The sequence below is a fragment of the Pipra filicauda genome, unplaced genomic scaffold, assembly GCF_003945595.2.
Source record: "Pipra filicauda isolate LSUMZ 115617 unplaced genomic scaffold, ASM394559v2 scaffold300_size901280_pilon, whole genome shotgun sequence".
Lineage (NCBI taxonomy): Eukaryota > Metazoa > Chordata > Aves > Passeriformes > Pipridae > Pipra > Pipra filicauda.
The window spans coordinates 719379-736917 of NW_024104422.1; the positions used below are offsets into that span (position 1 = coordinate 719379).

The window sequence follows — 17539 nt, forward strand, 5'->3', positions numbered from 1 at the left end:
ATTTTTTAATATGCTTGCGAAGTCTGGAAAAGGCACAGTTCACTGCATGCAGACTTTAACCATGTCTGACTTCAGAAGTAGATTGTAGTAGTTATAACCACAGACGTTATAATTTGAGGGTTACTATTTTCTGAAAAACCACAAACATTGCAGTCTGTGGCTGCATTTCCTAGATAAAATTTAGTACTGCCACCTGATCCTTGTGTGGAAACAAAAGAATTTTCCTATAAATTGCAAACCAACATATGGCTTGCTTTATTTTTAAATAATGACTGGAGTTCTGTGGTATATACAGTACAGTGTTTTTTTCTTTCTGTCTTCCTGCAGATTTATATATTGTGACTGTGTGGTTGTCATTCCTAATATATGGTTGAATATGATTTATCAATTGAGTACTTGAAAAAATACTTGAGTATTTTATTTTTTATTAGGTATTCTAATCTTCTAACTGGTGTCATGACAAGCACATATATACAGTCATGTAAAGCAGCTAACTTTGTGACTATAATTTAGTACTCCAACCTCTGATCAAATACTAAACAAAAACCAGGGTGTGGGGGGTGAAAGAATTGCACCTCAGTTGCACTTCAAGTGCAGCTTGTGGAGTGCTCTTCCCCACCTTCTTATGGGAAATGAGGTTTTCCCATTTCCTGGACTCTCACTAACAGCCTCAAATAATGCTGTACCCTCTTTAGTTAAAGATGAAGTAAGGGCCAATTTTTACCTTTGCAACTGAAATCTTTTAGGATAAAATCTAAAGGTAAATATAGCATAATAGGAAACAACAAAGAAAGAGTTGAAGTAAAAGTAAGCACATGCTGACAGGTGTACATGCAGTGAAGACTGTTGAACAGTAGTAATAGGTAGCATCCAAGTTTAAATACCTTTATATAGTTGATATTTAATGACAGAAATAGAGCAAAGACAGTGACTTTGAGTACTTAGAGAAGAGTACTTTGTGAAATATTATATAGAAGAAGGAGTGAGGGTTCTTTTCACAGAAGGAAAAACTAATATCACTGATTAAGGTCAGAGGTACCTAAATGAGCTGACTAGGAAACTGGGTGTTGTATGATGGTTGTGCTTTGAAGCCTTCTGAAAACTGGATGAAAGGGATAAAGGAGTTTTCTTTCCAGTTTGTTGATATCAAAGCAAAGTTGTCTTTTGATAATCTTGAGGGGTCTGTCATTGTTGCACAGGAGTCAATGTTTGCCCATTTTGAACTGCGAGTAAGGGACAGTCCAAACCGAGTCAGTCAGTTCAGTAGTGTTGTCAGGTGTTCTAGTACCTGTTTTTTTAAGACATATCCTGGAAGAAGGCTGTATATTTTATGGTACTGTTTAATTTCTCCTGAATTTAGCAAGCAGGGTAACATTTAGATGAGAAACAGACATTCAAATCACAGAGAAATAGATCCACATGATTCATCCTAGAGTATGGTTGGTGAAGTTTAATCACCAAAAAAAAAAGTGTTGTGGAGAATTGCCAGCAGGCTGGGAAATACAAGTGTTGGGATGAAGCCCACTAAAGGACAAGTCTTTTTCTGCAGTCCTATGAGGGTGTCCAGTCTGATGGCTGCATGATCTGTCTGTTGACAGTAACTGCTGGGATGATTTTCAGATGGTAAATATAGGTAATCAGTATCTGAAACAGTGAAATGTTTATATATTTGGAAGATATATCAGTATTTATTTTGGTTAACTGGAATGTGGTAGATGAATCATCGAGTCATTTAGGTTGGAAATGTAAGGTATAACATATGCAGGTATTCTTCCCAAGAATGCCAAGGCAGTGGAAGGAATAATAAAAAGGTTTATTTCAGAGGGAAGGACCACTTTTTAACAATGCTGCCCTGCACACCAGGCCCCAGGGGAAAAAGGCAAGGCCCCGACTTCTCCAAGGCTTTTTGTATCTTCTCTCTCTCCTCCCCCACCATCTCTGGCCCAAGGAGACCTTGTACGTGTCTGCAAATATTTTACCACTCTGCATACCAGGGAGATGGCTTGCTCATAGCTCTCCCTGAAATGCAGAAGGAAGGAAAAAAAAAATCTAACCCATTTGAGAAGGCATTTTACAGTCTTCCTAAACAAAATCGAATTCTAGCTTTCCGTCACAAATTCTTCCAAAATTATACCTCTCCCTACAGAAAAAACCCTTAAGATCCACCACTAAACCATGATCTCTTAAGATCCACCACATGCCAAGTCCACCACTAAACCATGACCCTACGTGCCACATCTACACATCTTTTAAATACCTCTAGGGATGGTGACTCCACAACTTGCTTGGGCAGTCTGTGCCAATGCTTGACAACTCTTCTGGTAATTTTTCCCAATATCCAATCTAAACCTCCCCTGGTGCAACTTGAGGTTGTTTCCTCTTGTCCTGTGTCTTGTTACCTGGGAGAAGAGACCGACCCTCCCCATCAGGGAGTTGTAGAGAGCGAGAAGGTCCTCACTGAGCCTCCCTTTCTTCAGGCTGAGCCCCACCAGCTCCTTCAGCTGCTGCTCCCAGGACTTTTTCTCCAGACCCTTCCCCAGCTCCGTTCCCTTCTCTGGACACATTTCAGCCCCTCAATGTCATTCCATCAGTGAGGGGCCCAGAACTGGACACAGGATTTGAGGTGTGGCCTCACCAGTGCCCAGCACAGGGGGACAATCCCTGCCCTGGTCCTGCTGCCACACTATTGCTGATCCAAGCCAGGTGCCATTGGCCTCTTGCCCCCCTGGGCACACCTGGGCTCACGTCCAGCCGCTGTCACCAGCACCCCCAGCCTGTCCAGAGCCTTCGGCAGGATTTCTCCCAGTCTGTGCTGAGCCTGGCCCAGGTGTAGTACCTTGTACTTGGACTTCCAGCCAATTCCTTATCCACCCTTCAAATCCATGTCTTTCCAGTTTGGAGATAAGGATGTCATGTAGGACCATGTCAAAGACCTTACAGAAGTCTGGTTAGATGACATCAGTTAGTCTTCCCTTGTTGACCAGTGCAGTTGCTCCATCATAGAAGGCCACCAGACTGGTGAGGCACAACCTGCCCTTAGTGAAGCTGTGCTGGCTGTCTTAGATCCCCTCCTTGTCTTCCAGGTGCCTTAGCATTGCTTCCATGAGGATCTGTTCCATGACCTTCCCAGGAACAGAGGTGAGGCTCACTGGTCTGTAGTTCCCCAAGTCTTCCTTTCTGCCCTCTTTGAAAATAGGAATGATGCTTCCCAATTCCAGTCTCTGGAGCATCTGAGTCACCTGAGCACCGTGACTTTTCGAGTATGATGGATTATTCAAACTTTTCTGAACTGCTGGATGATGGGAATATATAGAAAAATCTAATATTTATGCTGTAGAGTGAGGCACTGAAAAACAATGAGGGACTTGTCTGAATTCTTAAATCTTCAGTTCTTTGGAATTTCTTGGTAAGCTAGGAGAACCTTTAGATCTCCTTATTATAAAACCCTACTATAAGATTTTCTAAGTATTCTGAATTTGCCAAAGGAAAAAAAAAAGAAAGTAAAAAGTTAAGGCAACTTCTTTATTTAACACTACAGAAGTAATCAGTAATGTTTTATTAATGATAAAACAAGTAAAGATATATTATATTAGAAAATAACATTTTTATCGACTTCTTACTCTAGAAATAAATAATGATAACAAAGAGTAAAAATTAACATAATTCTGGTATGCCTTACTCATTGCCTCCACAAGATGTTATACAACTTTGCTTTCACTGTTACCCATAGCTGTGTGTTTTTCAGAGTTTTAATACTGGTCTTAATTTTAGGAACTTGTCATTGGAAATGGAAAAGAATTCTTTCAAGTTTTATTTTTTTCTTGCTGTATTAGACTAGTCTTCTGTAAAGGTATTGCTGGTGGTTTCTGATTTCTTGCATTTTGTTAATAGACTTGTAGAATTTAGTTGTATTTTTATTTGGATTTTATAGTCCAAATATCTATTTGGATAATATAGTGTTTCAAGTATCATATTAAGGATACCTTTTTTATCATATTGAGGATACTTTAATTGATTGTAAGTATTTTATTAATGTAAAATTATCTATATATTAAGATGCAGCACCTTATCAGTTCTTTAGTGTGCATTGAAGACTTTAATGGGATACATGATGGGATTTTTTTACGTTCTAATACAAGACAGTATTTTGGGACATTTTGACAAATAAAACTGGCATGAGAATATAATTACAAGAACAGCATATTTGTGTAAAATGTAACTTTCTGCACTTTTTTTGTTAGTCTTGCCAGAGTTCTGTAGTGAAAGAAACCTTTTTCTCAGGATTTTTATTTGGTAAACTGAATTAAAATAGAAAAAAATTATAATCACCTTTCACAACTATGGTTTTCATATGTGCTGGATTCCAGAACAGTGGGGACTACATAGTTTCATATTTTAAATTTGGCATTTTAGACAATTTCTGTTATAAAAATAGCCAAAGTGGAGTTTTGCAGAAACTATTCCATTTTGGCTGAAAAGGAACAAACAGCCAAAGGTAAGAAAAAGAACTTTCTTTTTCAGTTGAAAGGCTTCTACTGAAGAGACTTCTTTTAGAAATGGAGTTTTATACAATTCAGTGGTGATATTCATCTTGTACACGAATAGCATATTGTAAAATTCTGATCTTAAATGTACAGATGAATTATGTAACTTCCTAAATATCTTCTACTTCCAAAACCTTAGAATTCCACCTGTTCTCCAGCCAACCTTCCTCTCTCCCACAAATCAAAGTTGTAAATATGTGTCATAAAATGTCTATATTACTCTGCAGTCAAGCAAACCTATAAACAAACCTATGGGTAACAGTGTTATGTCTAATCAGTGAAGAGTAATAAGGAATCCATGTATATTTACCTCTCATTTTCTGCAAATTTTGATTTAAAAAAAATTAAATGTGTGTGAATAAATACACTAGAAGTCCTGTTGTGACCCTTTTTTTAACCATTGGGGGTTTTCCATCATTTCCTCCTTAATTCTGCAGGTGCACCTCTTGTGCTTCTGCTACTTCCAATTTTGAATATCTAGGACAAAAGCATAGGAATTGCCAAGGCCACTGCCTGATTTCTGAGACACTCTCCATCTCCCTGTCTCAAGAATCTCCCTGACAAATCATTTAATACTATGTGTTACTATTTTTACTGGATGTTTATAGTTTCTGAGAATGTTAGGTTTTCAGGATTTATAGGAATCTCAGTTTGTCACTTTGTTATCCTGAATCTTGGAAGCAGAACCCTTTGGCTCAATAATGTTGTTACTTATTTCATGAGTGGCTTTGGGAACCTGGGACTTAAGTTTTGGGGCAGTGACTTTAGAGGAGGAATTTGTTTTCTGAGTTGATAACCAGATAAGTTGTGCTGCAGGTGATAGAGATGTTTTAAGAAGTGGCTCCTGGTTTTCTCTACTGTAATGCTTTTGATGTAGAGTAATGCTAATTTAGAGGCAGGGCTGGGTGGGTATCCTCTGTTGTTTTTTTTACTGCTGTGTACAGAATGTCCCTGGCAATTCCCAAAGCTTGGACACAAACTTTCTGGTTATAGTTTTGAAACAAACTTTGGTGTTGTGGGAATGTTTCAAAGCTGCATCAGGGGATGTTCAGGCTGAACATTATGAAGCATTTCTTTGTGAGAGGGTGGTCAGACACTGGAACAGGCTCCCAGAGAGGTGGTCAATGCCCCAGGCCTGTCAGTGTGTCAGAGGCATTTAGAAAATCCCTGGTCAGCCCCGAAGGGCTCAAACAGTTGGACCAGATGATCTTGTAGGTCTCTTCCAGCTGAAATAGTCTGGTCTAGTAACAGCAGCTAGTACATCCCTGCCATCCCTGCTTCTGTTGGAAAGTAATACCTGTACTGCTTTATTTTTTTCTGCTCTCAGGGAACGTTATGCATCTATTAATACACTTTTAAAATTATTATTTCTCTCTTTTTTCCTCATTTATTTTGCCCTTCGCTATTTAAAATACTGAATTTGTAATTTTTTTTTTAAAGATTCTGTGTATATTTAGGATGACTATTATTGAAGAAGGAGAGTGGAGGTGATAATAATTTTAGTAGGAAGAAAAGAGATGACCCTTATTACATTTGTGAAAGACTTGTTACATTTACAGTTAAATGTTTTTCTTTTAAAAAGGAAATTGTCAAGGAAGCATTAATGGAGGAGCAGAAACGAAGTGAAAAGGCAATTGAAGAAGCAGTGAAAAGGACAAGAAAGGAACTGATGGAATATATTAAAGAACAGAAAAGGGTGAGTTACCAGTGGCTAATGGGTTTCACTTCATGCAGTGAGAAATTGGTAAAGTCTTAAAATGCACAAGAAAACAGAATCAGGAGTTAGATTTTCAGATCTTTCACTCATTTTTTCCAAACAATTTGTTATTATGATATATTTCTTTTCATATATATATTTATAGACCTTTAAATTCATTCAAGTCAAAAAGCAGAAATTATAATTTTTGTTAAAATTTACAGCATTTCTTTTTACAGTAACAGAAAGACGGGGGCATAAATACAGTCTGTCAGATTCAAATTGTGATCTGAGTTCAGTTCATTGAAAACATTTCAGTATAACTAATAGATGCTCTTTTATGTTAACAGATGATTTATTGTGCAGTTTGCATGCACAAAGAAGTCATTAACTTTTCCTCTCAACCCACATTGTAAGGGTATATGCAGCCTGAAAATGTACTGGTATTCTGTTGAGAATGATTTACAGTCAGTGTATTCTGAAAGTTATTTTCAATTGTTCTGTTAGTGCTATATAGTGGTAGTTTAATGCTTGTGTATAAACAGTAAAATGTAACTTGAACTTTGTTTTGTGTTCAGTTGGAGGAGAAAAATATAATACATTTCTCCCCTTTGAAGCTCTCTATAAAAACATAAACAAAAAGTAATTTTTAAAAACCTTTTTCATACAGCAGTAGCAGCCCGAGGTACAGTTTCAGTATTCTCAATAAATAAAATCACTCTACTTGAATTTAATTGGTAATGTTGTCCTGAGAAGGAAGTAGAAATAATGCATTTGGCCACTGCCTCTGTATTCCCTGATTTTATGGGTTGAGTAGTATTATGGTAAATAGGGTTTACCCTCAGAAGTTTCACTCTGCTACTAGTGGGTGAGTGCTTTCCGTAATTCTGTGTGGAGACATTTCCTTTTAGCAGGATTTGTTTTATTTGCAAAGACATTTAAACAGAACCCAGTGCAAAACATGATCCATAAGGATGTTTGAGCATAGCTGACGTCAGCTATTGACAAAGGATAAGCTGTGAGGAAGGTGAAAGTAGGTCTACTATTAAAATAACTTGTGTCATAAATAAATTGGTCAATAGGACCTCTTGAGCAGACCATCCAGGCCATCTACTGCAGGCTCCTCACTGCTGACAGATCACACCATGTTGAATTGACAGTCATTTCCTGCAGATACTTCAATAGCAGTTCATCTGTCCTTAATCTCTTGGATTTCCACTTTTGCTAGGAATGGAATTTTACCAGAATGCACAGAGTTGGAGCTCATTGCCATTATGTCATTGCCTGGCTGCTGTTTACCTGTCTTGCCCTCGTGAAGTTTTCGCAAAGCGTTGAAACAATGAAAATATCATCTTCAAAAAAACGAAATCCTCTTTGGTTTATCCTGAAGGAGCATAAGTTCCATTAATTCCCTAGAGTTCTTGTATACCAAAGTGTTTCAGTCAGTTTTTTTTCTCATATTGATCAATTGACACATATCCATTCATTTAAAAAAAAAAATCATCTGGATTTTTCTGGCATAGTATTTAGAAAGACTACCTGTATTTGGGAGTGAAAGATGTATTTAACTTCAAATCATTCGGCATAATAGCTTTTATATGATTACATAACAGGCAGAGGAAATGGACCTTGGTCAAAGCCCATGTACCTGTAAGAGTAACAAATATAGTTTATGGACTATGCTAAAATGTAGCAGCCTATGGAAGGAATTCCTAGAAAGAACTCAGGGTAAATGCCTTGTTTTCTTCTCCGGGATTCTGTGACCTTTGTTGTCCTTTGAGTGATGGGGTCATCCCAGTTATAAACTTGCAAAGGTAACATACCCTCTGTACTTTTCATTGTTGTTTTGAAAATCAGTTTGTAGAATCTTTCAAACCACAGGACATGGGCACACCAATGTTTGTACCTGGTTAACAGTGATTAAGTGCTTCAGAAAAGGGGCCATAAACTGATTCTTATCCACCTTGTTTTCTAATAGTACAAATTACATTTCATCAATATATCAATTTTCAAAGTAGCTTGTAATTGCTTAGCAATTTATTTATTAAAGCTTTTTTTTAGTAAGTGTTATATAATTAATAAAAAAATTAACACACAAATACTATTATAAAATAGTTGTGATATCAGTTTAAGAAATACAATTGTGGTTTTGGCAGTTAGAGTTTTGCTGCAAATATTTTAAAATATTAATGAGTATTTACAGCTGTATTTGTGCTTGGACTCTTGGAAGAATTTCCATAACAGTTTATAGAAGTTGGATCTGGCAATGCCACAAGATCTGCAGTGCATTATAAATGTAGTCCAACATGATATTGTAAATAATAGTAAATAAATAATATTAATCTTTGCTTTGAGTTGGAAAGGATTGTGAACAAGTCTTTTTAAAAACAGATTGATCTGATAACTATTTGTAGAAATCATTTGTGTCAACACAACGTATAGATTGAAAGTAAACCGTAGAAAATTCCTGTTGCATTTCCAAAAGTGTTGAGACCTACCAACCATGAAACCAGCATATCAGTGATGTATATAGAGCTTAACAGCCACTTAGTGAAAAGAATGGACAAATGCAGGGAATTATTTGAATTAGTAGAAAGTTACTTAACAAAAAACAGGAATATCATCGTGCTAAAATGATGGCAAGGACAAACCTACCTTCCTCTGTATTGAAATGAAAAAAGTCACTTAAGCTGGCAGAGAATTAGCTGGCACTTGTTTTCACCTTCAAATAAAGAACACTGCAAGTTAAAAAACCCCAGTAAACTGGGATAGAAAGAGGTGTTTTTAAACAATAAATGAAAGATGAGCCATGCATTGTCATTGTACCATTTCATACTTCAAGTATAATCCCAAGTTTTTACGGATATACAGCACTGTATTGGCAACAATTTAAGTTATATACCACAGTCTTTAGTTTGTTTTCTCCATTCTATATTATATGAAGAATTTGATACTAGAAAAATGGTATTTTTATGTTGCCACAGGTAACATCTTAAGAATCTGGGTATCTAAGACGTGAAGGAAATTACAGTCAGGAATTTCATTATTATTTCATGATTATTTTGTAACAGCCACCTTTATGAAGCATAGAAACTGAACTAGAGTAAGACTGTTCTATCTGTTCAAAGACATCTTCTATACCTATCAGACTTGTAGAGGTTTATATAAATATTCATAACACGCTGAAGAATTGTTCTAAGTCAAATTTGAATACACCTGCTACAACTATTAGCCACACTTGCTTTCTCCAGAAAAGATACATCCACATTATGTCCAGAAATTTATCTTTATTAATTGCCTGAAGGTATATTTCACCATGTAGAGTTGCTATGCCTGTGTTTGCACATAAGTGTCAGGAAGGCAAAACAATGCTTTACCTTGCTGCTGGTGGGGTGGGAAGTGAGGGGACAGAGGTGAAGTGAAGCACACAGGTAAAAAGGAGGTGGGCACTGAAGGATGACTAAATGGCAAGCCACTGCTTCCACTTCTGTCAGAGAAATAAATGTTATTCTTGTTTTGTATCCAGTGCATATATGTGTGCCACCTGTATCTGAGACATGGATGGAGAGAGAAGCAAAATCTTACAGTCTGGTTAGAGTGAGATAAGAGTAAGAAAACTATTGTCCTTGAGAATCCGTTCATTTTGATGTAAGCTCAAGATTCACTGAAGTCATTTGTCACTATCGTCTTTTGTTGCCTGATGTTCACAGTCCTGTCCCCTCTGGCCCTGCATTATGGTCCCTGATATCTGACTGCTCTGGAAACATCCAGTGCTGTGACAAGCCCCAGCACATTAAGTGGCCCAAGATGTACTAAGTCCCATAGTCCAGCCCTTGAGGCTCCCCATACCTGTGGTAGTAAATGCTGGGGAGCATTTACCAGCTTGTTTAAAAATTCTAGTGTTTGGTTTTATACTGAATGTTTGTGAAGGTGTTCCCTCTTATTAGGTGGAACAGCTCTGGGTTTTTTCAAGGGTTGATAGTTTTGTTTTGTTAAAACATCATGCTGACGTGGTGGCATACATGCACATGTCTGTGTGTAGGCTCTTACATGTATGTGTGTGTATAGACTCACACCTGTATTTATTGCCTGGGGATCAGGGCAAGAAGTAGAGCCTAATGTCCTGTAAACTATAGCCTGGGATGAGAGCTCCAAAACCTTGATCCCTGGACTGTGAGACATAGATATAGCAGTTCCCTGTACAACTGTAGTGCTCTTGGAATATTTTTGCTTAAAGACCTGATTGATGGTTACATGCTGCTCTTTTAGGAGGATAAAGAAAGGCTGGGCCTATCCCTGCTCCAGTTCGTGTGGACTTCACGTGGGGCCTTGGCCCATTCGCCGAACACACTTTCCTTTAGTTTGCTGGTCCTGAATAAAGTGAATATAAACATAGCTTTGTCCTAAAGTGCAGTTTGTGAGCAGTTCTGAGGAACTTTCATGATTGTTATTTGCTTCTGTGTGTGATGTGATTACAAGGTTGACTGAAATTTCAGAGGTATGTTAAAAGCATTCCAAATATGTGAGTGGAAGAACAAGAGAAGTTTCCTCTATTTTATATGACTGGCAGGGATGATTTTTTTTATATTATTTACAGATAGAATGCAAAAAAAAGCCCCAATTTAATAAAAACAGTTTTTCAATAATTCAGAAAGTCTGAAAATATTGAAAGCTGTGTAATACTGATTTAAAAAAGTATATGTGTGTATATCACAGTCACCTAAAGAGTCCTACCTGAATTTTATATATCCAGGTGTGTTATTAAAATTCTAATGATCAAAGTAATTAATTGGTCACTACTGTACTTCAAACTAAGATCTGTTTCCAATTATTTGCTGTTAGAAAGATCAGGAAATTCTTTACTCTGCTTCATATTTTTTTTTCATACTTAAACAGTGTTCAGAGTTCTTGTACATAATCTGCAGATGTTATTTGCTTTTTTTTTAAAAAACTAAGCACTGTCAATTCTTAAAATCACACAAATTAGGAAGCTTTGTGGCATGGAGGTCTACAAAAGTATTCTGTTGTCCAATTTCAGTGTTTTATTTTCTATGCTACATGTTGGAAGTTGTTTATAAATCTCATAGTTTAGTAATTTACAACCTATTCATTGCAATTCAATGCTTAAAAAAATAGTCATTCAATATGTTATAGTTTGAATATTTATAGCAGACAAAAATGTAGTGGTCTAATGTTATTGTGCCTACTATTTATCTACTTTTTAATTTTTAATTTAATTTGCTGTGCAGAGAAGAAAATTAATTCTTGAAGGTGGCATTCATAGAACAAAGTAAGTCACGAGAGAGAGTTTCCTACCAAATAAATGTTGTGCTGAATAGGTTATTTAAAGAAATTTTCTAAACTACAAAGATTCACTCCATGAGATAAATACTTAGATTAAACATTTCTTATAGTTGTAGTTTCTGAACCAACAGAGCCAGCCAGCAAGAAAATTTTAATTTTTCCTATTTACATTGGCATTCATCTTCCCTCAGGAAAACGTACTGCTTGTTTTCTGACAGCAAAACTAAGTATATTAAGCAGTCACGTTTTATCTGCTCATTGTAAACAGCTTTCATTGGCTTTAAAGGGCGTATTTTGACCTACCAGGGAAAGCTCACAAGTGAGGACTTGAGTAAACATCTGAATGACAGACTTGTTTTTGCAGCCCCTATTTCCCTGAAAGTCAGACACTTGTCATAAATGCACTCCCATCCTGATTTAAGGGACAGAAACTGGGAGCAACGATGTCACCATTACAATGAAACTCACTGTACTACTGTGTGTTCCCATATGGTTTGTGCAGCTGTGCCTCATAACCTTTAGAAGAAAACATAACTAAACATTGCATTTCTCTGACTAATGTTTACCAAAATGTAAGTGCACACTTCAGAGTTGCAAAAGCTAAAGAGTCATGTTTTTGGGGTTCAGTATGTAATAGATCATTTCTTTTCTGATATTGTGGAAACTAAGGACTATTTCAACAACAGTATTTATATTTAAGGGTCACTGGCAAGCTGGTATAAGCTGTGTCTGTCTTACAGTAAAATGAAGAAAAAGCCAAGTTTTTCTCTTCTGAGTCTGCATAGAGAAATCACTCCCTTAGTTTGATAATAATACAGGTATTTTTGGAAACTACAATTCCAGGCCCATTTCCTGCTTCTCTGACCAGGTGCTTTCTGTGCAGCTTTGTCCAGCCAACAGGATGTGTGGGAGGTTCCTCCCTCTGTGGAACCAGAATTGGAATATTTGGAAAATACTAGTTTATCCTGATAAAACACCTTTGTATAAGGTCAGCTCTTCTTGGGTAAGACCAAGGCATACATTTTCCCAGTTTCAGTGGGATTATTCTGGAAAGAAATAGGTATTTACCATTTGGGGAGGAAATTGTGCATTTCATTCTGTGCACAGATATATTGTAGAAACAATGCTTTTTAAGGGAAGAAAAATAGCAATCAATTGATCAAAGTGATCAAGACAGCAGAAAATCCCTACAAGTAAATCAGATTAACACTGCTAATTTTCCCCATGGCTATCCTTGTTTATCAGGGTTATTTTTAATAGTCTACTGGATTTATGGAGTGTATTTGTGTATTTTGTATGTTTATTTTGTCTGAAGCCAAACAACTAGACCTTTAATTTCCCTTTGGAGTAGGTTTCTAACTGATACACTGTCTTTTTGGTTTGGTTATGGTACAAAATCCCAGTTCATTTTTTTTTAAGTGCCACGTATTACATTTCATAACTAAATATAGTCATCCAGATTTGATTTATCATGAATGCAGTTTTAGAACTTTCTTTGTTTACCTTTGATTTTGTAGATGATCTACAAAGCCCATAACATCTATCTCAAAAGCACCTTTACCAATATAGATTGTGGAAGGTGATCTATGTTTCAATTGCTGCTAACCCTTGTTATCTGTGTAGGTTTTTTTCCTAATATGTGAAGTCTTTTCTTTGCAGGTTCTTCATTTTTTAATATTCTAAGAGAAGATTTTGTGATGAAAACTAGTGTCTTATATTCAGTTATTTAAGGTAAAGAGTGCATGAAGTTCAAGTTTAATTAGATTTATCCACCTTGTTAAAGAAAGGCAGGAAATTCCTTTGGGTTGTTCAGATTGTCTGAGAAACTGTCTGTAATTCACTCATGAACATATGAGAAGATATGTGGTAGTTGGTCTGTTATTCATCCATCAAAATCATCACAGAAAATGGTCAATGAAGTTTGTCTTTAAAAAAATCAGACTAAAATTCTCCCTTTACATATCTTAGTGCTGCAGTTGAAAGAAAACTTTATTTTTTTACAATACTGGCATAAACACTTAGCATATAGATCATACAGTCTTAATAAGGACCTTGTAATTTATAACCCTTTTTGTATGAAGAACTAGATCAAATTAATAGGGAAGATCAGTACAGTAGAAGAGAAATAAGATGTCTGTCTGGAGGCTGAAACTGGCTATGACTGTAAAAAGGAACTTGAAAACAATGTTATGACCAGAAAACACCTTCAAACATCAGTTTAATAGAAAATAAAAAAGGTTTATTGGACCCTCTTGTGAGACAGATAAAATTCCATGTTTTTTTCTTGCTATTGATTTGTAATTTTCTATTTACAAAGGTGACATCTTTCTAGAAAAATCTCACCCACACACAAGTCTTCACGCTCATTGTTGTAATTGTGGTGTGTTGCATATTAAGCAATTTTTTCATAGCATTTTGTCTTCCTGTCCAGCTAAGAGCTGACATAGAGTTCAACTATTGATTATCTATATTTTGTCTTTCCTGGAATTATTAAATTGGTTGCTTTCTAGACTTTTGTGATATAGGTATCTCTGTTTAGCTGAGAATTCCCTGACCTTCTGTTGTTGACTGCACCTTTGCTTTCCTCTCTGTGCTTCTATAGGTGCATGATAGTTACTTTTTTGATACATCTGCTGCTACTGCCAGTAACCATTGAAACTCAACCAATTATTCCCTTGAAATCTGACTCCTGATGTAGCTTTAAATCCAAGAGCTCAGATCCTTGAAGTGATAATTACATGTAGATCATAAACCAATTCTTCTACTTTATTTATATAAAGTATGCCTAAAGTTTTTAACTGGGCACATCCAGTATTTATTTTCTTATAAGTAAATTCGCACAATTATTCACTATTTCTAATAAAGTATATATTTGTACAACTGACTGGCATGATGATGGAAATAAAAGAAGAAACCTCCTTACCTCTCTTTCAGAAATGTACTGCATGTGAATGTGAAGTGAATGTACTTTGAAAGGCTTCTAAAACAGCTACTAATGTCTCAGATTGAACAGAAAAGAACTGTTCCCAGTACTACACTAACTTCATAACTAGACTGTTAATTTTTTATTATATATTCAGGTTTTCAAAATACACGGTTGACTTTTTGGTTCCAGGAGGAGTGCTGGTGTGATCCATGTTGAGTACTGATGTGCTTGCATGGTTAAAAAGTGTTTGCTGCCAACTGCTTCCAGCTATTGCTTAGAACAGGAATAAGGATCCAGCACTCTGCGTTCTTTCTAATGACGTACTCCAGGGAAGGCACAACAAACACATAGCACCTGCTTTCAGACCAAAATCATAGAACCACGGAGTGGTTTGGGTTGGAAGGGACCTTGAAGATCCTGTAGTCCCAACCCCTCCCCATTGTGGGCAGAGACACCTTTCATTAGATGACTCAGGGCACCGTCCAACCTGGCCTTGAGCTCTTCCAGGGATGGAGCATCCACAACTTCTCTGGACGACCTGCCCCAGTGTCTCACCACCTTTTGATTAAAGAAATGCATGAACTCTGCAAATAAAGGTGGAGGGTTTCTGCACAGTGGTGTAGGTTAGGCCATGAATTGATGCCTACTTTGTCACACTTTTGTTATTCATATTAAGGAGCTGCTTCTAATGATAAAGCTTGGAATTTGGTTTCTTGGGTAGGCAGACTAGACTATGTTATATCTCATATTCTTCAAGTTAACACTGTTAGTAGTGGAACAAGTTCTATTACAATTCCTGGAACACTCTTTCCTTTGTCTCCTTGCTGAATTGGTAGCTTCCATTTCTCCTGTGACAGGAAAACTATTGTTAATCTCTGGTTTGATTCACAATCTACTCTCAGAGTCAGATTAATTTGCAACCCTGGTTTTCATCAGGGATAAGTGTATTTTAGAGCAGTGATTATATGAGATGCTCCATACATCCCCTGTAGATCCAGACTGCAATTTTTCCTGTATAGGGGATAGTACCTATGTAATGAGACATAGGTCTCATTACCCCACAGGTAATGATGGACAGGATTATGATGGGGTTATGATGGACAGGATTGACCATTCCCTTCTTGGGCAAGAGGTCCAATTCCTTACCTGGGACAGAGGCTGTATCTTCCATTTCATCTGATACTCTCAATCCATCTATGAGGTGAGATTACAGAGGAATACTGCCAGAGACTCAGGAGAGAGAGAGAGAGGGAAAAAACTCCCACCTTGAATGCAGCGTATTTAGGAAAAGAAGGTGGGAATAAGAGAGATAACTTAAACAGAGACTGATAGAAAATGTTCCAGTGACAGAGTTCTGATATTAGTGTATCTTACAATTGTGAATAGGAAGGATCCCACTGGCAAGATTTGTGTTACAGATTAGTAACTTTCATGTATTGATCCATTTGTGTTAAGTCACTTGCAAAATCATGGATCAACACCAGAGAATGTAGTTGTGAACTTTTGGAGGTAAAGCTTATGCCCATCAGTGTAAGCCAGTTATTATGAGAATTTTGATATGTGTCATTGTTTTGCAAGTGTGCCTGATTTCAGACTTTCAGCTTTCCTCTGAAGGTTTATTATTTGAAGACAAGTGCAAGTGGGAGAGGTTATGAAAATCAGTTTCTTTTAAGTTATTAATCTCAAATGAGTGATTTTTAATTTTTTTTTTTTAATACTTGTTATATTTTAATATGCCTTAGAACAAAATAGGGTGTCATTACCATTCTTGTTCCTGAATGTTTGGCTTGGCATTTGATGCAAGGCCTCAATTGCAGGCTGACGTGCCAGCAGCTGAAGCTGAAAACAAGACTGCGGTGGGCAAACTCAAGATTTAATTTCAGAAAGAGTGTTTATATTTTCCTTTGGGCCACATTAATGAGAGTCCAAACCCTAAATGTTACCACCAACACATTTTAACAGACCAGTTTCCCAGTTTTTAAAGTGTGGTGTCACCTTGAGTATTTTTCTTTCAACTTTTTCCCCTTCTTCTGACTTTAAAAAAAAGCAATGAAGCTGTACCATTTTTGGCTGAATTCAGTGTCATGTTTGGTGAACATAAAGTTCTGTGACATGCAACAAAGTTGAATTTAAAAACATTTAATCCTGTCTTCCATTTCTGTATCAGCTATTTGAAGAATTCAGGTTTAGGTTACCAATGCAACCCCTCATGTTACTACAAAACACACCTGCATCCAGCATGTGATGTAGGGGTCCCTGTGTTGCTGTCCTGAATCCTCCTGATGTCAGAACATCTGTGCCATGCCCAGGATGAACTTGTGACCAACAGGTCAGTGCCAAGAGAGACAGTAGTGATGGGGTCACTGAGAGTTCCGCAGCTCAGTTTCCTGCACCTTCAGCTGGGCCTGTTTTGTGGCTTTAATAGGATTAAAGAAACATTTACATTGAGGCTTTAGGAGCATTTTCACACTACTCCTTTACCCAATTCAAAGAGCAGTATAAATCCAAAGGATTAAGCAAGGGATTTATGGGAAGTTGTAGTGTAAGATGAGTTGGTGCACCTGGCTCTCCTTTTCTCCTCTGTGGATAAGGAATACTGAAGCAGTACTGCATGGGATGTGGAAGTGAACCTGGCATTTTTTTCCTGAACTTTTAAGTCTCTATAAGGTTTGAAACTATTGTTTCTAAATATTAAAATTAAATGAGAGTTCCTGATGGAGGGATATAGTATTTCAATTGATCGATCCTATTAGACATTTTTCTTTAGGGAGTATTATGGCACTTTTCTGCAGCTTTTCAATAGTGAAACATGATGCATTTAAGGGAATATTTAATTTCCTTGAAATTATAGTACTCTGTCTTTAAAAAATGGAAAGGGGAAAAGAATACAATTCTCTGCCACTTAGGTTCATTGAAATCCAAAGGAAATTGTTAAATAACCAAAATTATAATTTTCAAACTCTTTGAGTGATCACTTATGCTGATGAAAGCGATTTACTTGAAACTACATACATAACCTATTGTATGTTTTTTGCAATTACTTTAGAGTAAAACTGCCAGAGTCTGAAA

At 36.8% G+C, this 17539-nt stretch overlaps 1 protein-coding gene across 3 annotated transcripts in view; it reads left to right on the top strand.

The window, feature by feature from the left end:
- Nucleotides 1-17539, top strand: part of CCDC91 (coiled-coil domain containing 91) — a 120682-nt gene that overhangs the window by 88148 nt on the left and 14995 nt on the right. For 2 of the 3 annotated variants that reach the window (XR_005564277.1, XM_027715904.2), the window contains exon 12: nucleotides 6127-6240. Coding sequence is in view for 2 of the 3 variants with exons in the window: in XM_027715904.2 (XP_027571705.1) it covers nucleotides 6127-6240 (114 nt within the window). In the remaining variant the exon portion in view is untranslated. Of the gene's footprint in view, nucleotides 1-6126; nucleotides 6241-13203; nucleotides 13243-17539 lie in introns of those variants that run through there. The other variant, XM_039383287.1, reaches the window with a different exon arrangement.